The following is a 23,370-nucleotide window of genomic DNA, read 5'->3' as shown; positions in this document are numbered from 1 at the left end:
TCTGTACTCAATCCTGAGTGCAGGTTTTGTTATAGTTTTGAACCCGAGATGTGCTTAATTTTTTAGCAGACTTAGAGACCTTAAATTAGTTTTATGTCTTCTGATTATTTGTGTATTTATGAGTCTAGTTTAGCATATAAAAAACTAAGAGTTATTATAATTTTTAACGATTAATTAAGGCACTTTTAGTGCACAAAGATCATTCTGTTTAATAGAAAAAGTTCCTGTCAGTACCCTAGTTTGGGCTTGGATTTGAAGGGCCTTGGAGGCCTATTCTGGAGATGGGTCCTTCATATAAACTATGGTATTTTAAGTCCATTTTAATAATATATAAGTTTTATACCTATTGGATGTCTATGTTAGAAGTTATGGTATTAGAAAGTGACTATGCATAGAATGAGATAGAATCTGAGAAGATTAACATGATGTGATAGGTAAGCATATCTAGGGATTGTACAATGTACGAGAGAGAAACTAAAGACTTGATAAAAGTGTAATTCTATTCAAATACCAAGATGAGTATACTCATGGATTTTATATGGATTAATATGCCTCTTATACCATGTTATGTGAGTGAACCACTATTTCTTATATTTCAGATGCTTTGTGATTGTTTATGATGTTTACAAGTATTGGATTTTTGTTTTATGCTTTAATATGAGTAACATGCCATGTATGTATCATGAGTTTAGAATTATATGAATGTGATGAAATCCTATGACAGCATGTGTTAGAATCTCATTCAGAATATAAGGAAAGAATTGGAAATAAAGTCCTACAATCAGACATTTAGAATTCAGAACTAGAACCCAGATTGCACCCCTTTCCAACTGGGGATTAAGTGCTGGATGAGGAACCAGAACAGAATTGAGGATAAGACCTCCCACAGGGAGCACACTATCCTCCAAAACCAGAATCGAATCTAGACCTCCCACATGGGAGCGTTCTTAATCCCAGACCTGGTCCCTATGGTGTTCAACCGGGTAATACAAGAAATGGTAGCCTTCAGATCAACGGTCGTGTTCCTCACATTTACTAGACGTGCACATGCAGTAGAACAAAAAAGACTTGCATTAATGTACTTAGTTTGTTACTATAATCCATGCATTGTTTGTATGTATAAGTTGTGCCTATTAATGCATGTATTATTTGTGTTTTGTCTCACTGGGTTGTCGAGCTCATCCCTTTATTTTTCAGACACAGATGATAGAACATGTCAGTGCACAGACTGCACAGGTGACCAGGAGCAGCAGGATGGTGATTATGATGCTTGTTAGGATATTTTATTAATTGAATTTGAATTTAATGGTTGGATGTGGCACAATTTGACTTAGATACTGTTTATTTTCTTTTATGTTAGCTCTTATGCTTGTGAGATGAACATATAATGATTATTTGGAATTGCCACCAGATTTGGACGAAAACATATATTTATTCGATGATATGTTGCTTGATAATCTTCTGTGTAGTTAGAAAAGGTGGCATGCTTGTATGCTAATAAAATATAAAAAAAAAATTTAGCCAATTTTTAGACACATGCTAAGTTAAGAAATCGTTCGTAAGATCACCGCCCGTGAGGGTTGTACTCTTACCCTTATCCCGGGTTTGGGTCGTCACAGCTGTACCTCGAAAAGCGGGATAGAAGCCGACGGAGCGTTTCATGTAATGAAGCGGGAGAAGATGCGTGGAAATGAAAAGTTGTCATCCTGTCACATGTCATCTCAAAAAGGGCAGGTGGTTGGAGAAATTTTCGTGACCGAATAGGCGTGACTGTCTTGAACTTTATAGCCCCGTTCAAAAAGGTCACGAGGGGCATATTGTTTACGCCCCAAAATGGTTCGATCTAGAAAATGAACCTAACGACCCAAGAAATGGCCGGTCCAAGGTAACTAATGACCATCAAGCCTAGGGGAACCGTCACGGCCCATAAAAGAAAGTGGCCCAGGAGGATTGGAGCAAACAGGACTCTTAGTAGCGGTTATCAACGAGTGGGCAGTTGCAGCTAATGATAGTGTGCATTGGGAAGTGGACATGACAGCTAAAGGGTAGTAACTGACTGCGTTGAGGGAGACGTAAGGAGTTCAACCGCTATAAAGAAGAAGCGAGAAGAGATAGAAAGGGCCTTCAACTGATTATCCAAATCTCGCATTTAATTTCTATCTAGGAGTTGGAGTAACTTAGCATAGTGTAGTAGAGTTCTTTCCCTTGTTGTAAGGATTGTTGATGTATTGTTCATCGTTCTATGCAACCATTTCAATAGAGTACTCTGTTTTTTGCCAAATATTGAGTTATTCTTTTGTTTTCCTTGCCTTTGTGTGTATTCAAAAGTCCTTTGAGCAATTGAGGCAAAGGTAGAATCCGTCTATTGCCTGAAGAAGGGTGGGATGATCCCTACCCCCAACATCTTAGTGGTTCTCGATCAGTAGACCAAAAATTTTCAAAAATACAAATATGTTCTATAAAGTAATTGCCCGCTTGATAACCTTACGGGTGTTTCTGTTTTGGTTATGTGCTGAGAAACAGCAAAACAATTTTTTCATTTTCTGTGCTGAGAACCGGTTTTGACCCGCTTGGTAAACCTGTTATTGGAAACAAGCAAAACCCTTTTTTGTTTTTTTTTTATAAAAAAAATTAACAAAAGGATATGTTTAGCACACTTTTCCAATTTTACAAAAGAGCATAGTGAACGAATAGAGGAATTTTTACGGGCATATTTTTTCAATTTTCAGCCAAGAAACGACAGAACATATTGGACATATTCTGTCAAAAGTCTTCCAGGGAGCATAAATTTTGATTTATGTTTCCAAAAACACTGACAAAAAATATTTCATTATCAAGCAATTTTTAGGTGTTTTTCCGTTTCTTAGAATAGAAAAACACCAAAAACTGTTTCTTGTAAGGTTATCAAACGGTTAATTCCTTCTTTTTCTTCTTAACATTGTGATTAAAAGCCCTTGGAGTGATCGAGACAATGAAAATAACTCATTCTTTCTAACTTCCGAGCTAGAAGTCAATTTCACTTAATTTTTGAATCCTTGCAACTCCCGCACGCCCGCACATTTTCAACTTATGCCGTCGTTTGCCGAATAAAAAAAAGATGACCGATATCAGGCCAATTACAAAATCCTTGCCTAGTAGCCCGTAGGTCAATTTTTATAAATAATTTTCATTTTCCGTTTCCTTGACCCTGGGAAAAATAAAAGTTCCCAAACCGCCGCAGGTTAGCTGCTGACAAAGCAAAACCCGATTTAACAAACCGGCACCTATCTAGTCCGACCGGTCATTTAATCCTAACCGTTGCCATCCTTATCGCCTTCGGTTTGCTTACATAACGCTGCAACTTCGTAGTTTCATCTTCCATTGGGATTGCAATTGCATCGGCGTCCTTCTTCGTCATTGGAACACTCATCAAGCTAAGGTCTTACCTCTTACCTTTTCTAGGCTTTGATTTCCTATTTCCTAATTTGTATTTCCTGTTTATATACTGATTTGTAGAGACCCAGAATTAACATTTAGATATTTTTTAAGGTGCAAAGGCTGATGCTTCCCATATTCTTAATATTGGAATAGCAGACGTTTGATATATTTATCCATTTAATTCTATCTATAATCTATAAAGGATACAATCTGGATGCTCTCAGCAGGGTTTGTTTGCTTAGGAGAAAATAAATTTTGCTTTAGTTGAAGTAACTAGTTACTTTGGTTATGCAAACTCATAACTGGAAAACAGATGGTTTTAGGAGGGGGGGGGGGGGGGGGCGTCCGCTGCTATGCATGTCAATTAGTGGATCGTTTGATTACTTTTGATACGTATTCTTATTCCTTATGTCTAATGTTTACATATTTTTATGTTTTGATTTTTTACGAACCGAGTTGCAGCGGACTCGCCTGGACCCTTGGCTCAGCCTGATCCTGAGTGAATTTATCTTTTGAGTTTTAAACTATTGGACCAAATTACAGGGGCTCAAAAATCATGTATGTTGGGGAGCTGATGAGTGGTGATTACTCCACGGAGAAGGTAAGCACCAGAAGAATAAGTTGGACAAAGGGGAAAGGAACTGGACCTATCCATGATTATTGATGACTAAAAGGAAGAAGTAAGCACCAGAAGAATGAAATGGGCTAAGGGAAAAAAAGAAACTGGACCTATGCATGATTATTGATGACCCTTCTATTTGTGAGATATTCATTCCATAGGCTTATAAATCTTTGCCTGAGCCTAGAGTTTCTACAGTGAAGGTATTGGAATAGTCAGGCCTCATTGGGGAGGGGGGGGGGGTTATCAATTAGTTTTGTAGTTGTTTGGATCCTTTTTGCTTTTTCTGGGGTACCGAGCTTATTAAATTGTGTGTGCTTGTGTGTGGAAATGGCTGAAAAAGCAGTAGTTTTCTCTATAATAACAGATTTATCTATTGCATTAGTTTGGTGCTTATTCCTTGTTGCTTGCACAAATTTGATTAGCTTCCAAATGTTCTGGGTCTTGTGAATGTGACTTAGTGACATCTTTCATGAATAACTTGATCATAATTGCAGCTCCCATTTATTATTGTTGCTTTTCAAAGTTTTCCTTCCAATGTTCTCAATATGCCAAAGTTATGATCTTATCCAAGTCTGCCTGACTTCTATTAATTTGGCATTATTTGAACACTAAAAATGGATTTGATGCTGGATCAGGACATGATTTAAAGCATCCCTGACAGATATCTGCTTTTCTCCGTACCCCGCCCCAGCCTGTCATGAGATGTATCTGGTTATATGCTTTATGCTAACCACTTGAGCTCTAAGGTTGGCTTAGGTCTCCTGACTCAATTTGATTTGATGGGTTTTACTCTTCAGATTTATTTCCTAGATTTTCTAAAATCTCTTTAGTTGCTGAACCCTGAAATTCAGCAAGTGTAGGATGATCTGACCTATTCATACAGTAACCATTAAGGACCATAAAAGGCTGTAAGCTGGTGTGGGTCCTGCTTTTTCAGGGCAGCAGGGCCCTGGGAGGGGAGGATTGGAAACAATCCTTAACTTTGGCATATTTTGCAAAGAAATGGCTGCTTTGAAGACTCAAATCTGCATCTTCACATTGGTAGCCTGAGGGTTTTACCATCTAACCAAGGAAGTAGAAAATTAGAAGATAGAACCAATCAAATGCATAGTTTTTTCCATTCTTTCTATGCAAATGTATTCATTTTTAAAGCTCTTATGAAGCTGCAAGCTATTGCTAAATTTGTTTAGAAATATGAGATGAAGCCTCGTGCAATTGGAAGCCAAACAAAGTAATTTACAAAAGTGTGCAAATCCAGGTATGTGATTATTGACCAAATCTGATTTGAGACAATTGATCTACTCCTTTGCTCTATTTTCCTCAATGGCTGTGTGTACTTCATCTGTAACCATAGCTATCACTGCGACAACGCGACCCAATGTGGTGGCCAGGCGCCCAGGCACCTTGTTGCCTAGGTTTCTTAGGCTTGTCATGTAAAGTTGGGGGGCGGGGGGTTGGGCGTAAAGTACCTTATTTATTGTCCTTACATTTTAATCTTAAAAGAGGGTTTATGTCTAAAATTGAAAGTTTGTTTCCTTTATTTATAAAAACATAAGGATTTATTTTTAAAATGAATAAATATATCCTTTTATACAAACACCATTCAGCCATAATCCTGTAGTCGAGTCCACCAGTGTCTCCGCAACAAAGAAGAAGACTTACCTGTTGGTCAGCCAGATCATCGCAGACTCACCAGAAGAAGCCGTAAGCTGCAGACAAGGGCTTGGAGTTTTCGAACCTTTCGGTTCCCCCGTTGTTCCACACTTCCATGATTCCTCACCTCCTCCCTTTCTATCTTTTGCTGTTGTTTTTTTTTTTTTAATAACAGAGGCATGATCCCATGCTCCACACTTCACATAAACAGTGTACGCAAATCCAATCAACATATTAGGAAAGACATTAACTTTATGTAACCAAAAAAAAAAGAAAAAAGAAGAAACAATCAGGCATTCATACAATAAGGCATTTGAACACCCAGGTCTTGGAAGTACGCTTTGCTGCCTAGGCAACGCCTTGACAAGTATGTCTGTAACTGTTTCTTTTAATGAAGTTTTCATTGTTGCCTATCAAAAAGTGGGAAAAAGGAACTTGTTATTCAAGTTTTAGCCTGATTCTGAATGAATCATTGTTGATATTTTGTAGGTTACTTGTATAGGTACTCAAAACACTTGGCCTGGCCAAAGGATCTGCATGGCAATAGATATGCCTATGTTATATCAGTTCCCGGTACCGTTGCCCCTCCTAAAATATTTCCAAAGCTCAAGTTCAGTGTCGCAACTGCAAAATCTCCATTCATTCAGGTTTAGCTTATAACTTTCATCATTCTGAATGAAATTGAGTCAAGAAGTTAATATGGAACTTAAGTTGTAGACATGGGGATAGAATTGCTGTCAACATAGGTCCTTTTGCCCCCCACTACGACGCACGGGTGGGATTCTTGTTTATCTCATCAGCTTACTTCAGTAGCTTTTGTACAGAATCAGCAGTATGGACATTTGGCACACCAGAAAAACTTGGGTTAAGGGGTTTCAAGACAAACTTGATCCACTAACAGTATGCAAAGTGTCAAGGAGACAACTGTTGGAGTATACGGGATTCAATACAACAGTATTTTGTGTACTTCCTGCTCTCGCGGCACAACAGCTAGATGTGATGGAGCCTGAATTTATCAGGTGAGAAGCTTTTATTTGTTTTCTTTCTTCTTTCAAGCTCTCATTTAGCTAAAAGAAGTTTTGAATACATTAAGTCTCTACCTTTTGATACTTGTGATTGGTTCTTTATGAAAATTGGGTGCATCAAATCTGAAGCATCCAGGACTTGGAAGCTGGACAGTGGTGTGAAAGTTCAAGGTGAGAACTTCATTCCTTAATTTTATTTTCTTGGTGATTCCCAAATGGCAGGATATTTGTTTATCAAACTTGTTTGTGAGATGACTTAAGTGGCACCAGATGAAATGTACGCCTAGGAAAAAGTTCATTGAAGTTTAAGGGGAAATTTAACCCTCTCCTTTCCTTTATTTGACTTATCCTCCTTTCCCCTTTTCTGTCTGCAGTTCCACCTTTGGCGATTGTTGCATCTCTGCCAATTTATCTTCTTGTCTTGTCTCCTGCGATCTATCTCCATCTCCATCTCCATCTTCGGAAATGTCAATCCCTTGATGTCTTTGATGATCTCTATTCCTGTGTTTTGCCAGCATTCTTTGTGCAAGTCTGGTGATCTCTCTTACTCTTTCTGTGTCAGTGATATTTTAGCAACTTGGGCAACTTTGTTGATGGAGGGTTTCATCACTGACGGCTAAGTCCACAGTGGGGTTAATGGGTTTGGGCTTCAAGAATAAATTTAAGATTTAGGGTCTAAGGTTCAGGCTTCATGACATTTTTGAGCTAAATCGCTAGAGAAGTAGAAGACATTATGAATGATCCACCATGAAGAGATTTGGAAATAGACAGTCCTGATCCATTTTGTCACAAAACAAAATGTCACAAACATCAGCGTATTGGGACCCATGAATTTATTATCTATATGGACTCTGTTGTATAAGATAATCACATTGAGCCTGATATATCCTTATAAATGTTTGAAAGCATTAACAATTTTCTGGTAAAAGAAAAACAGTGCCTACCATGAACACACTGCAAAAAATTTAAAAACAGAAGTTGCTTCTATATTTTTTCCAGCTTCACCTTTTGTTTTCCTTTTCATTTTCATAATGCTCAATATTTTCAGTGTAGTAGGGCCAGCATCTACAAAGGGATGAACTTTCTCATAGTATAACACCTTGTTAAAAATAATACATATTTAAAGCCTCTTTCTGTGACATGTGCTTCTGCATTTTAGGATGATCTACCCTTATCCAACACCACCCACCGCCTTTGTTTCAAATCATTACGCGACCTACTTGCCTTTTTGTCATGTTGTACTACTCTTACTTGTTTCCTTCCATGGCTCCTCTAGGATTGTGTTTGTACAAAAAGATAAGAAAAAAAAAAAAAAAAGAAAAGAAAAAGAAAGACCAGTTTGAGACAAGAATCACCTCCCCTTGTTAAAGAAAGGCTTTATTCCCAGCCACGGTTGGCAGGGTAAGAGGCCTGGGTGAGCAGACCTATTGCCCATGTTCATTACACCAAACAAGACGTATGTAGTCAATATCTGAAGAAAGCATACATGTCCCAAAGATGGATCTCCAGTAATCTCCGAACTATACTGTTGATGCTTGTGAATTAATCATGCTCAGTCCATCAAGATGTAGCATATATATTCACATAATCTAGGAGGGGTAGGAGGGCACCACCTAGTTCCTTTGAAGATCCTTTTATGGACGATGGACAAGTAATTGATGACATTTCAGCATGCTATTTTGCATATCATTCTTAAACTTTATAAGTTTCGGTTGCCAGACATTGTTGAGGGGCAAGGGCCAGAAGCTCATGAAGGAGATACGGTAGAAGTTAATTATGTATGCCGCCGTTCAAATGGATACTTTGTTCATAGGTAGAGTGTTCTCAACACCCCCGATTCTGTATGTCCTTACTAACATTTCTTTCCTCTGTATTGTTAATTCTGATTGTACTTTTTCCTAAATTTTTTTTATATTTATTTTATCCCTGTAATAAAGGATGCCATCTTGAGCTTTAATTTCTATTATGTTTTAATGTAGCACTTTGGATTCATTCAGTGGAGAAAGCACACCTGTGATACTTACTCTGGACAGCAAACAGGTTAGTCTCTGTCGTACCATTCCATATTTCGTGGTATCATGAACTTTTCATTTTTTCTCTCCTTTTTTTTCTGGACATGGGGGGGGGGGGGGGGGTTGGTGTTGAGAATTTAAATTCAACAGAAAGTTAATAAATACTTGTTATTAGTCATTGAATATTCTATGCATATCAACATGTTGGTTATATCTTGCTCCTTCAAGGTAATTTAGAATCCTGAGAAGATTATCCTCCCTCTAAGATAGGAAAACTTTTCCTTAATAGGTCCGAGATTGTCTCCTTTTTGTTAAGCGAGAATACATATAATTGGGAAATGGAAGTCAAATCTAGAACGTCAGTTTTGAAGCTGTGTTACCTAGTCCCTTAAGCCTTTTTAGGTTCTACTTATCTTGTATGGCCATTCTTTTGACAGATCATACAGGGCTTGAAGGAAGTCTTACTTGGCATGAAGGTTGGAGGTAGGTCTCCCAGCTCGAGCTCTTCTTGTTTCTTTTTTGTTTGGGAAAATTACGTTTACCACCCCTGTAGTTTGAATCTATTACGTCTCCCACCCCTGAAAATTTTCAAATTACGTCTGTACCCCTGTGTGCTAACTCTGTTAGTTTTAATTTGAAAAGACATTTTTGCCCTTCATTTTTTCCTCCATTCAACGTCTCTCTCTCCCGTCTCTCCTCTCTGGCTCTCTCACGAACGACCTGACCAGAGTTCTCAGAGGTGTGGTTTCCCTCCCTGCGACGGAGAAACCTCACGGCGGCGCAACCTTATGCGACAGAGCATCCTCTCGCCGGTGCAACCTCATGCGATGGAGCACCCTCACGTGAACTAGGCTTCGAATCCACTCCTCTATCTCTCAGGGATTGTGGTTTCCCTCTCCGCGACGGAGAAACCTCACGGCGATGCAACATCATGCGACGGGGCACCCTCACTCGACTTCCCTATTTCTATCATTCCCGGTTCCTTCTTTCAAACCCTTTTTCCCATTTGATTTTCAAAACCCCAACACCTTTCCAAAACCAAAACCCATTTCTTCTATCCTATTTTTCCCAAAACCCATCGACTAAATCCCTGTACCAAACCCAGCCGAATCCATTTCTTTGATCTTCCATTTGTTTCCCAAAACCCACCGACCTCAAAGCTTTCTTCTCTTCCTATTTGTCCTCTCCATTTCATGTTCCCATTTCTGATCTCCATCTCCATCACCTAGCACAGGAAGTGGTTTTGGCCATCCGACAATGAAATTAGGTACCTTTTTCTCTGGAAAATTGAGGGTTTCAGAGAGTAGAATACCACCAGTTGATCCGGAACCGTAGGTGATTATGTAAGGAGGGCAGATCTGTGAACAATTTCTCGAATTGGGTTCGTAACCACTGCATCTTGATTGAACGTCAGAGCTGTGAAGCCAACTGCATTTCGGATTTTCGCAGCCTACAATCTTGACGGAAGACACGACAATTTGGGGATGAAAGTTGGGATACTTGAGGGGTTTTGGTTTACGAAAGAACAGTTCACACAGGTATAACAGTGGGTACAGGGGAATCAGACCAGATCACTACCTGTGTCCATGATAAAGGGAACGGTCTGAGGTGGAGTACCGAAGCTGAGGGAAATGGAGTATCCTCCATAGCTGTGAGGGAAAAGAGGGGTTTTAGAGAGAACAGAGCTTTGAGGGTTCTTTAGGTGTTTCCGTGTTTGGCTTTGACTAAAGTGAGAGAGAGAGAGAGACAGCCAATTTTCAAGTCTCTCTCCACCAACACGGATAAGCTCACCTCTCACAACCTCTCTCTATCCTCTTCGTCTTCTTCTGCTTCTACTTCACTCAACCTTCCCGTGTTGGGAACTTCTCCTAACACAAAGGAAGAGTGGTCATGGCACAGTGTGAGGGAAGGTCGGCGATGGGAATGGCTGGCGATGGTGGCGTCGGTTGATCGGAGATGGGAATGGAGGCAGAGGTCCTCTGTTTTTCATTTTTCTTTTTCAGTTTGAGAAGATGATGTTTTGGGGGTAAAAAGGTATATTACTTTATTCCAAGTGGGGGTAAATAAGGAATGAGGCTTTATTAAGGGTAATATGGGCATTTAGATTAAAATTGGGCGATGCCATAATCACTTAACTGTTCTAATCTAACGGTAAGGGTACGGTTGTAAGGTTTTTCCAAAATACAGGGGAGGTTTTTGAAATGGATTAATTTACAGGGGTGGTGAACGTAATAGAATCAAACTACAGAGGTGGTAAACGTAGTTTTCCCTTTTTTTTTGGGGGGGGGGGGAGGAGGATGTGGGATAAAGCTATGCTATTGGGTTCTGTAATTTGTGAAACAGAGTATAGTAACATGCAAATTACAGAAACCTTGTCCACAGGGAAGCATCGTACACTACTTATTCTTAAAGATCCTACTTTATGAAGCCATTCTAGTCTCTCGTTAACCATAATTTGGTTGTTCTATTTCCCCTACCCATGCAAATACAATATGAGCTTCCCAGTTATTGAACCTTGGGCAAATAGATAAAAAATAATATGCTAAAACCTATGAAGGAACTAAATACTTCCCACAACCACGAATCAAACTGTGTCTGGTAATCAATTCCTTGGCCTGTAAGGCATCAGTCTGTTCTTCTAGTTGTCTCATGTTCACAAGACAAGCTTCCCCCAGTCCTGTGATTGCCTGAACCTCCATATCCAGAACTGTCTCTGTGCGGAATACTGGGACCAAGCCCCAATGAACACCCTTATCACTTATCATTGATCAACCACATGATCCTTTACCTCTGATGCATCTTAAGGTGGTGCAACTGGATCTTTTTGAAGCAGCAACTGTTCTTCATGTTCTTTCTCCCTAACCTCTTCCACCATTAGCTCTCTAGTAGATATGCTCTCAAAAATGTTACTGTCCAGGCCTTGGTCTGTGAATGATGATTTATACTTAAGATCTCCCTTGGATTTGGTTCTATTGTTTGGTTGCTACTTTGTTTCTATGATTCCAAATTTCAAAGCAAATATTGGTCACGTGGTCTAAGATTGGAAGTTTGTCTTTCGTTATTTGACATTTGTGGGGAAAGATACTTTATTAAATCAGTGAAATAATTTATTGGAACTCAATCTGTGTTACTTCCCAAAATGGTGGCTGTAACAGAAAGCACCACTAGAAAACCAGAACTGAGAAAAAAAGAGGAGAAGTGGGAGAAGAGAGGAGAGCTGTCAAGAAAGATAGAACTTGTCTGTCTCCCTCAAACTGCTTGTATTTACATGAAATAGAGTACAGTCAAAAGGGGAGGGGGGATTCCTAACCATATTAGGAATCCTTGTTACAATAGAAAAATAGAAACCAAAGAAGAATTAGAACTAGGACTACCAAAATAGAAGAGGCACATAAGGGGGGGGGGAATCTCTATCAGAATAATGGAATATTCTAATCGAGATTACCCTTCTTCTTATGTGCTCAATCCACTTCAACACTCCCCCTCAAGCTGGAGTGTACAAATCACCTAGGCCTAGCTTGGAACAACTCCTACGAAAAGCAGGTCTAAACTGTGGCTTGGTAAACATATCACCAAGCTGATTGGTAGTGGAAACAAATGGAGTAGAAATCAACTTCTGCATAACGGTATCCCGAACAAAGTGACAATCGACCTCAATGTGCTTAGTCCTTTCATGAAACACTAGTTGATGGAGATCCATGGGAGTATCTACTGGTTTGGAAGCAAGCATTCCATAGTCAGTCAGAAGGTCAAGAACATATTTCCTTTGAGATAAGCTAACACCTTTCTTGCTTCGTAAAACTTCAATACCAAGGAAATCCTTGAGAACACCCAAGTTTTTCATTGGAAAATGTTGATGAAGATATGATTTAACTTGAGCAATACTAGAAACATCATTACCAGATATAATAATATCATCCACATAGACTACCTTCACCACCAACTTTGAACTCAGACGATGAACAAAAACAAAATGATCAGAATAACGTGTGAGAACCCAACCTGAGTGACAATGGAGCTGAACTTATCAAATTGTGCTCTTGGAGATTGTTTCAACCCATAGATTGCCTTACAAAGCTTGTAAACCTTGGTAGAATTCTCCCCTTGAGCAACATACCCTGGAGGTTGCTCTATATAAACTTGCTCTTGAACATCACCATAGAGAAAAACATTTTTAATATCCATCTGATATAAGGGTCAGTCGAAATTAACAACCAAAAATAAGAATATGAACTGAATTCAGGCGGGCAACAAGTGAGAAAGTCTTAAAGTAATCAACACCATAAGTTTGAGTATAGCCTTTAGCAACCAATCAGGCCTTTAGCCGCTCAATAGAACCATCCAGATTGTATTTGATGGTATAAACCCATCGACACTTAACAAGTTCCTTCCCAGTAGGTAGTGAAACCAGAGTCCAAGTATTTCTAGATAATAAAGCATCCATCTCGGTAACCATGCAGTCTTCCGTGAGAAAACGCCTCATGGTGGGTTTTAGATACAAAGTTAGTAGATAAAGTATAAGCAAGTGGGTGATATTGGGACAGAAGATGAGAATGGAAACATACTACTCAATAGGATAAACAGTTAAGGATTTGTGGGACTTGTGAGTACAAGAGCAAGTACCTTTACGGAGAATGACTGGTTACTCGATGGAGCCCTCAGCATCAGAATCAGATTGAGTGTTGGGAGGAGCAGCGTCTGCTGTAGTAGATGGTAGGTCCGGAACACTGAGAGCAGTGTGTAATGGACCGGTATTGTTGTTGGGACAGTGGGGGTTGGTATAGTAGTAGTGATGGATTGTAAGGTCAGTAGTCGACGGCGGGGACAGTGATAGACATGAACCGGTTGAGGTGAGGGGATGGGAATGATCACAGGTAATGAAGGACCTAGAAGATCTTCATTATTCACTATAGACGGTATAGAAGAATGAGAAAAATAAGGAGTGTATTTTCATAAAAGGTGACGTCAGCACTAATAAACTGTTTATTAGAAACTAGATCAAAACATTTATACCCTTTTTTAGTCTAAGAGTAACCAAGAAAAATACATTTAATAGAACGCGGAGATAGTTTATCAATGGCAGGTTGAAGAATGTGAACGAAACACACGCAACCAAAAACCCGTAGTGGAGAGGTAAATAAGGAACTATCCGGGTAAAGAATAGAAAAAGGAATTTTATTATTTAAAATAGAGGACGACATATGATTAATAAGGTAACAAGCTGTAAGGACAACATCACACCAAAAACGATTGGGGACATTCATGTGGAGCATATTGGACTGGGTCACTTCTAGTAAGTGCCTATTTTTGCGTTCGGCCATTCCATTTTGTTGTGGAGTGTATGAGCAACTAGTTTGGTTAATAATACCATGAGTAAGGTAAAAATCAGAAATCTCAGTTTGAGTATCCTCAAGAGCATTATCAGAACAAAATTTTTTTATGGATGTGACAAACTGAGTTTTTATTTCCTGATAAAAACTTTTAATACAGTAAGAAATTGAGTCCGGTATTTCAATAGATAAACCTAGGTGGAACAAGAATAATCGCCCACAAAACTAACAAAATAAGAAAGTTCTAACCTATTAGGAACTCGACATAGACCCCAAATGTCAGAATGCACAAAAGAAAACAATGAAGAGCTTCTAGGTGTAGTACGGATAGGAAAGGAGGCACAATGATGTTTGCCTAGTTTATAGGCTTCACATTCAAGACGAGATGTAGACTTGCAACTAGAAACCATTAATTGGAGTTTAGGTAGAGACGGGTGACCAAGACATAGATGCCATTGCATTGTAGATGGTATGGTAGTAGATGTAGCAGTAGTAGAAGTTCCTATGCCATTTAGGTAATACAGCCCATCACGCTCAAGCCTCCACCAATCATCTTCCTTGTCTGAAGGTCCTGAAAAACACAGTCAGAAAGATAGAAAGTTACCGAACAATTAAGAAACTTAGTAAGTTGACTGATAGATAAAAGACTTAAAAGGTAATTTAGGAACATGAAGAAACCAAAGTTGGTTTCAATACCGACTCAAAGTTTGAGTGGGGCCCCCTCAATGATGTCAGGAGGACGCCACCCAACAAACTCCCCCTCCGACTCACGAGAAACTCCAGAAATCTTTCATGTCAACATCTATGTTTCCCTGCAACATAGGCTTTTCACCATAACAAACATCAGACTTCTCATATTGTAGGAATGCCCACTGCATCTTGCCAATCCTACAACATGGTTCCTTTGCCACTTCAAATAGCATACTCACTTCATTCTTTACCATGCGCATCCTCAGTGCATGTATCATTATGTGTGCATCACTGTCTAAGCATGCACAATTCCGTATACACCACTATCAGTGCCATTCCGCGTACACTATTTGTATACCATTTTGTGCAACACTAGTCCCTTAAATGAAAAACTCTGGATCATGGAACGGATCAAACATCGTACCGATCAAGGCTTGAACTTCATCATGCAACTACTCTGTTAAGAATAGTTGTATCAGGGGTATCTATGTACATAACCCCTCTTTTATGTATTCTTTATATCATTTGTATGAGGCCAAGGGCCTGTGTGTAATTATATATTCTTTTCAATATAAGCATGTTAGTCTCTTGTTTTGAGACATAACACACCAAACCAAAACCGTGGCTGCTCTCTTGAAGTTTCTTCTCTTCTTCTTCTTCCACTCTAAAAGCTAACATGGTATCAGAGCCTTGATCCTGCTGTTTGCAAGTGTTCGAAGGAAGTTTGGAGTGTGAAGAAGGGTTTCATTCACCTGTTTTTTGCTGCTGTTCGAAGGACTGGTTAGGTCATTCTTCTCCAGCTTGTTTCTCTCTCGTTTGGAATCCAAATGGAGTGCTTCTTGGTGCTCTAGTTTCGTTTGGGGGTCCTCTTTGATCTCTTTTGCTTCTCTCTAACCTTCTGCAAGCACCCATTCATCAGGTTTGCATCTCGGTTTGGCTGTTCTGCCCAGAATTTCCGCCAGCTAGAGTTCTTGTTTGGCACCTGCTCTTCAATAGAGCCTTGTTTGGCCATTTTTTATGGTCCATTTGCATCGTTTTTGGGTAAGGAGCATTACTCATCTTTACTCCGCTGCTATTTGAGTATTTTCTGAAGATCTACTAGTGTTTCAAGCCTTTTTTGGCTATTGTTTGCCCTGTTTTTGTGCCTACTGTTTTGAGACAAACCTATTTGCTAGAAGTGCTGTTGTTTCCTCCTTTTAAGTGGCTGATTTGAGATCAAATATGGGTGAGAAAAATGTTGAAACACCCTTGCAACTTGTGGAAACAACTCCATCTCTCCCTTCTTCCTTTGAGAGCCCCAATATCCAACTTCCTATTGCCAAGCTTGAGAACCACAACTATTTGGATTGGTCCCGATCCATGAAATTGATTCTTTGGTGTAGGGGGAAGATGGGGTACATAAATGGTAGCATCAAGGCCCCCCTCCCTTCCGAGCAAGGGTACTCCAAATGGGACACTGAGAATTCTCTTGTGATGGCTTGGCTTCTTTTCTCAATGAAGCCTGAGATTGGAAGAAGGTTTATGGGCAAGGAGACTGCCAAAGACATTTGGGACAGTGTGACCCGTATCTTTGATCGGGTTGGGGACTCTACAAAGGTGTACAAACTTCTCCAACAGATTGTTAGCCTGCGCCAGGGTGATAGAAGCATATCTGACTACTATAGTCTTGTTGTGGGCCTGTGGGAGGAGTATGATCACTATAGAGATCTTCAGTTGTGTCCTGATGATGAGGTCAAGGTACACCGGTTGCTTAAGAAAGAGAGGGTCTTATTTCTCCTTGGCGGCCTTAATTCTGACTTTGAACCTCTTAGGGTACAAATCCTTGGCCGACCAAGTCTTCCCTCACTGGAGGAGGTGTGTGGATATCTACAGAGTGAGGAGACCCGTAGGGGTGCCATGGGGACTACTCCCACTGTTGAGCGTTCTGCTCTTGTTTCTTCCACCACTCAGGACTCCACTAAGGGAGCTACGAAGGGCCGATTCTTATGTGACCATTGTGGCAAATCTGGGCATACGAAGGACTTTTGTTGGGGTCTCCATGGGAAGCCCCCTTCTGGTTCCTTTGGGGGACTGAAGGGACAGCGGAAGAAGGGGCCTAAGGCTCATGTTGGAGTCATTGAATCTGATCCATCCTCTCTTTCTAAAGAAGACATTGCTGCATTTCGCCGGATTGTGGCCCACCTGGATGGTTCCTCTGCTACTCCTACTTCCACTGCACTATAGGCCTCTTCCTCCTCCGGCACCACACCTTGGTTCATTGACTCAGGTGCTATGGATCATATGACCGGTAGGTCTCAGCTGTATAATTCCTACTCTGTTTGTTCTGGGAAAGATAAGGTAAAAATTGTTGATGGTTCCTTCTCTTCCATTTCTGGTAAGGGAGATATCCAAGTTACACCACTTTTACCCTTGAAGTCTGTCTTTCATGTTCCCAACTTTACCACTAACCTGTTTCAGTTAGCCAATTGACTAAATCTTTGAACTGCTTTGTCACCTTCTTTCCTACCCATTGTCTTTTTCAGGATTTGGTGACGAGGAGGGTTGGCAGTGGTCGTGAAACTAACGGCTTGTATATTTTAGAGACCGGTGCTTCCCTTGTTGTGCAAGCTCAGTCCTGTGTTTGTGGGCAAGAAAGTGGACGTACTCAGGAAGCTTTGGCATCGTCGTTTGGGGCACCCTTCTTTTTCTATTATGAGAAAACTGTTGCCACATTTATTTACTTCTTTTCCTATCACTCATGTTTTTCATTGTGAACCTTATCTATTTGCCAAAAGTTGTAAAACAGTTTATGCATCTAATGGTAATAGATCTATTTCACCTTTTCATCTTATCCATACTGATGTTTGGGGGCCTTCCCCTGTTACCTCTTTGCGTGGCTTCCGCTGCTTTGTTTCTTTCATTGATGACTATTCTCGGGTTACTTGGGTTTACCTTTTGAAACACAAAGTGATGTCTATGTTGCATTTAAAAATTTTTATGAGTTAGTGTATACCCAATTTCAAACTCGGATCCAAATTGTTCGTTCTGACAAAGGTGGGGAGTATATGTATAGTGGTTTGGAAACCTTTTTTTCTGACCATGGCATTATTCATCAGGTGGCCAATATTGATACCCCACAACAAAATGGGGTGGCTGAAAGAAAAAATTGCCATCTCCTTGAAGTGGCTAGATCCCTTTGGTTTACCATGCATGTTCCAAAAACTTTTTGGTCTGATGCTCTCCTCACTGCTGTCTTTCTTATTAATCACATGCCGTCTAGTGTCTTGAACTTCAAGGTTCCTCTTGATGTCTTACCCTCACGGTCTTCTTCTTTTTCTCTTCCTCCAAGGGTGTTTGGTTGTATTTGCTATGTACATATTAGCAAATCTGCCCGCACTAAATTGGATCCTAAGGCTCTAAAGTGCATCTTTCTTGGGTATTCCTACACATCCAAAGGGTATAAATGCTACCATCCTCCTACTCGTCGGTGGCTTCTCTCCAAAGATGTCCATTTCTTTGAAACCATACCGTATTTTCAGTTACCTCTTCAGGGGGAGTGTTCATCTCTTGGTGGTGGTATTGAGGGTGAAGAGGTTTCCGAGTTTGTTTCATTTCCTTTCTCCTCTCTTGTCCCTATTTCCCCTTTTCAAATTGACAAGGGAAAGAAAAATTTTGTGGATACTATTGTTGAGGGGGAACCTTCTGTGGATACTGTTGTTGAGGGGGAGCCTCCTAGTGCACAGGTGAACAGAGAACAAGGGGAGCTACTGGTGTATACGAAGGACAGGAGAATGCACAGGTGAACAGAGAACAAGGGGAGCTACTGGTGTATACGAAGGACAGGAGAAATCCTTCTTCATGGCTTCCTATAAAGAAGGCCTGCCAAAATCCTTCTTCGTCTCCTCATCCTGAGCCCCCATCCATCGAGACAGGTATACCTTCCTCTACTTCTACATCCTCAGACTTAGATCTTCCTATTGCTCACCGCAAGGGAACTCGGGCATGTACTAATCCCATTGCCAAGTTTGTTTCCTATGATTCTATCTCCCTTACAGGTATAGCCTTCACTGTAGCTATCTCATCCATATCTGTTCCCAAGAATGTAGCAGAGGCTATGGCAGATCCAAAATGGAGAGAAGCAATGAACACAGAGATGTTGGCTCTTGAGAAGAATCACCCTTGGGACCTTGTTGAACTCCCTAAAGGGAGAATCCCTGTTGGATGCAGATGGGTATTCACAGTCAAGTTCAAGTCTAATGGTACTGTGGAGAGGTATAAGGTAAGACTTATCGCCAAGGGGTATACACAGGTGTATGGCATTGACTATCAGGAAACCTTTGCTCCGGTGGCCAAGCATAACTCCATTTGTGTACTTCTCTCAATGGCTGCAAACCTTGATTGGCCATTGTACCAGCTTGATGTAAAGAATGCATTCTTACATGGTGACCTAGAAGAAGAGGTATATATGCACTCTCCTCCTGGGTTCAAGCATCTGGTGACAATGGGAAAGTGTGTCGTCTTAGGAAGGCTCTCTATGGACTCAAATAGTCTCCTAATGCTTGGTTTGAGAGATTCAGACAAGCCCTCCTGCAAAATGGATATACTCAAAGTCAAGCTGATCACACATTGTTTATACAAAGGAAGGGCAGCACTATTACGGCTCTCATTGTTTATGTTGATGACATTGTGGTCACGGGAAATAGTGAAGCTGAAATCTCAAAGCTTAATCTTTATTTGGCTTGGCAGTTTGAGATCAAAGATCTCGGTCCATTAAAGCATTTTCTGGGGATTGAAGTTTCAAGATCCAAGCAAGAGATCAATGTTTGCCAAAGGAAGTTTGTTCTTGATCTACTTACAGAGACAGGCTACTTAGGATGCAAACCAATCTCCTCCCCTATTGAGTAGAACCACAAACTAGGGGAAGATTGTGGTGAACCTCGTGGATGTTGAAAAGTATCAGAGATTAGTAGGTAAGCTAATCTATCTCTCCCTCACCCGGCCTGACATCACCTACGCTATTGGAGTGGTGAGTCAGTTTATGCATGCACCCAAGATGGGACATCTTGATGCAATTTACAGGATCCTCAGGTATTTGAAGTCATGCCCTGGAAAATGCCTTCTCTTCTCTAGGAATGGTCACTTGAGAATTGAAGTATATACAGATGTTGATTGGGCCGGATCTATCTCTGATAGAAGATCCACCTCTGGATATTGTACCTTTGTTGGGGGAAATTTAGTCACCTGGAGAAGTAAGAAGCAACCTGTGGTAGCTAGGTCAAGTGCTGAAGCAAAGTTTAGAGCCACCCTCATGGTGTGTGTAAACTCTTGTGGTTGAAGAAACTTGTTCAAGAATTGGGATTTGAGACGACTGAACCTATGAGTCTATATTGCGATAACGAAGCAGCCATAAGTATTGCTCACAACCCAGTTCAACATGACAGGACAAAGCATGTTGAGGTTGACAGACACTTTATCAAGGAGAAGATAGACTCTAAGACTATTTGTACTCCTTTTGTGAAGACAAATGAACAAGTGGTAGACATCTTTACCAAAGGACTTAGCTTTCATCACTTTAGTTTTATGTTAGACAAGCTGGTTATGTATGACATATACCGCCCAACTTGAGGGGGAGTGTTAAGAATAGTTATATCAAGGGTATATATGTACATAACCCCTCTTTTATGTATTCTTTATGTCATTTGTATGAGGCCAAGGGGCTGTGTGTAATTATATATTCTTTTCAATAGAAGCATGTTAGTCTCTTGTTTTGAGACATAACACACCAAACCAAAACCGTGGCTGCTCTCTTGAAGTTTCTTCTCTTCTTCTTCTTCCACTCTAAAAGCTAACATACTCTTCTTGCATGGCTTCAAGACTCATCAGTTTTGCTTCTTCAAAACACTCCAGTTTACCTTCATATATTGATGTGGGGAAGGAACTCTGGTAGATAGTTGTCGCTTCTTGGTAGATCATCTCATCAACTGAGGTTCAACTGGTAGCTCTTGAGATATCATCATCATCATCACCATCATCTGCATCCCATTATTTTGTTGTACATCTCCCTTATCATTACGTGCCATGGGAAGAGGATCTGAAACAAAATCAATGAGGTCATTAGTACGAACACCCCGGTGAGGAGGTGTGATAGGATCTAAATAATATCGTCATCTGAGTAGACAACAGTGGTGGAATCATTTTCATCTGTCTTCTCCTCATCCTCTTTTTCTTTCTTTGAATCTCTTTTGAGCTTCCTGGACTTCTTTTTCATTGACCCTTCCTTTTTGTAGTAGTGACATGTATTCTCCTTGATTTGTTTTTACTTTTCCCCCGGTTTTCTGTGACAAGTGTTGTTCGCTGAGGTGAGCCCAAGGTTTTCCTTCTTGTCTCTTCATCCAACAGACTTCTTGTTACTTGACTCATGGAGAGCATCCCATCTGGTGCAGAATTGCTAAGAGACACCACTAATGTCTCCCAACTATTAGCTAATGAATTGATAAGTAACAAGGCTTGTACTTCATCTTCATGGAGGAGAGTTGATTCACAGTACTTTGTGCTTCGTTCAAATGTTCTGCAACTGAGCTTCTTTCTCTGCACTTCTGTTCACAAGCTTTCTAATCAAGAATTTGTTGCTAGCAATCTTCCTTTCATACATCCCTCCTAATTTCTTCTACAATGAATGCGCTGACGTCTTTGTGGATACGTGATGGAAAATGGTATCATCCAAAAATTGATTGATAAATCTAACGGCTTTCCCATCTATGGTCTTCCATTCAGCATCAGTCATCTTTTTAGAATTCTCTGTATCACCCTCTATAGGTTTGTACAAATCCTTATAATTTCTCCGTATCACCTTCCATTTAAGTTGATCATCCTTGTTGTGGTGTTTCGTCCAGGTAAAATTTCCACTATGATACATAATGGGATTACAATATCTTCTCTCTAGACAATACTAGAGGCTACCAAAACATCCAGAACAATAACCCTTCTTGGATTACAAAGCAACTCACCAAACAAAGATGGATCCACAAGATCACAGTACTCTCACCTCAAAACCCTGATGTGACAAATACGGAGAAGCCAAAACACCTTCCCTTTCTTCCCTTGACAAAGAGAACGTCGTCACACCGCAACCCAATACAAGGAACACAAGAGAGTACCTTTTCTTCTTTCTTTCCTCTCCTCTTTCACCCATGATGAAACTAGAGCCGAAAAGAGATCTTACGACTCCACCACCATACACCCTCTTACCGTTATTATATATGTAACAGAAAAAGAATCCATAGCTTAATAGGATACAGCGGTATGGAGAAACCAAAGTTGGTTTCAATACCGACTCAAAGTTTGAGTGGGCCTCCCTCAATGAAGTCAGGAGGACGCCACCCAATACTCGTATCATTTAGCTCCCCTTTTTCTTCACTTTCTTCATCAGACAAGGTGGTGACTTCACTCTGAAAAGGGTCCCAGTACAGATTCGTTTTGTGTCATCCATTCAAAATTGCTCAGAGAGAGAGAGAGAGATCATTTATTTGTGAGAGATTACTGAAACTGTGGCTTTCCTTATTTTGCAGGGAAGAGGAGAGCATTGATACCTCCTTCTGTTGGATACATAAATGAAAACTTGAAACCAATCCCTGATGAGGTTTTTCCTTTTTATTGTTATTTTTGCAATTGACTAATTTCTTCTTAATAGACTGCTAGTTTATTCATCTTCTCAAGTGCTCCAAAACTAACTAAAACCAAATTTGAGGAAATAGTATGCTATAAATTAATCTGTTATTGTATTTTGATTCTGGTTGCAGTTTGGCCCTCGACGTAGCCTTCTTTCTCATGCAAATGAGCCTTTGGTATTTGAAGTGCAGCTCCTGAAGGTACTATGAGTTCATCTCATGGTTTTTTATGGTCAAATTTAAAGCTGTGTTTGGCATGCATTCTTGGAACGCATTCTAGGTTGATTTCACATTCTTGGATGATAAAATAGAATGCATACCAAACAAAACCTATATTCCTGATGATTTCTTATATGGTGCTGTTTGATTTTAGCCCAAAGGCTAATATTTCATATTAAGAAATGAAGCTTTTCATTAAATTCCAGTTTGAGATGTATCCTCTTATTGGTTTGTACTCAAAACTGTATCTGTTTCTAGTTTATTTCTCCTTGTAGTTAACAGAAGTGGCATTAGGTTGTGTCAGGTTAAGCGCTGAGGGTAATTACTATGTAAAAACCCGTACTTAGTTCAAATTGTCTCGAGTTTGATCAAACTGCAACCTGAAAGAACTGAGTTGTTCTGGTTGGTATCATACAGTGTTGCAAACCGAAAAAGTAAATAAGATAAGGGGAAAGGTTTTGTGCATGGTCGTGCACGAGCATGGTGCACGACTATGCACACAACCATCGGACGGGGTTGAGAAGGGTACACCGTAGACCCTCATTCTACATCCAACGGTTATATGCATGGTTGCACGATCGTGCTCAAAACACGTTGCCATAAGATAAAATAAAGTAAATGGGATTACGCCCAGTCTGTGGTGTGGCTTGAGAGAGAATTGGTTATTCACTGTCACTTATTTCGTGTGTTATTCATGTCAACCCTCTGGTAAGTTTCAGCTCTTCCCATGTTCCCGAGAAATAAAAAGTTTAGAAC

At 40.2% G+C, this 23,370-nt stretch overlaps 1 protein-coding gene across 1 annotated transcript; it reads left to right on the top strand.

The window, feature by feature from the left end:
• Positions 1 to 3,301: 3,301 nt before the first annotated feature.
• On the top strand, positions 3,302 to 22,908 carry LOC122659893 (peptidyl-prolyl cis-trans isomerase FKBP16-1, chloroplastic). Its single transcript, XM_043855049.1, has 10 exons — positions 3,302 to 3,418; positions 6,182 to 6,339; positions 6,517 to 6,711; positions 6,854 to 6,888; positions 8,437 to 8,530; positions 8,697 to 8,757; positions 9,167 to 9,212; positions 22,297 to 22,367; positions 22,528 to 22,639; positions 22,730 to 22,908. Exons 2-9 carry the CDS (start codon positions 6,230 to 6,232, stop codon positions 22,603 to 22,605), a joined length of 690 nt encoding a protein of 229 aa, XP_043710984.1. The 5' UTR covers positions 3,302 to 3,418; positions 6,182 to 6,229; the 3' UTR covers positions 22,606 to 22,639; positions 22,730 to 22,908.
• Positions 22,909 to 23,370: the final 462 nt, after the last annotated feature.

This window comes from Telopea speciosissima, chromosome 4, assembly GCF_018873765.1.
Source record: "Telopea speciosissima isolate NSW1024214 ecotype Mountain lineage chromosome 4, Tspe_v1, whole genome shotgun sequence".
In the NCBI taxonomy this organism is placed as follows: domain Eukaryota; kingdom Viridiplantae; phylum Streptophyta; class Magnoliopsida; order Proteales; family Proteaceae; genus Telopea; species Telopea speciosissima.
This window is presented reverse-complemented; position numbering and strand designations above follow the sequence as displayed.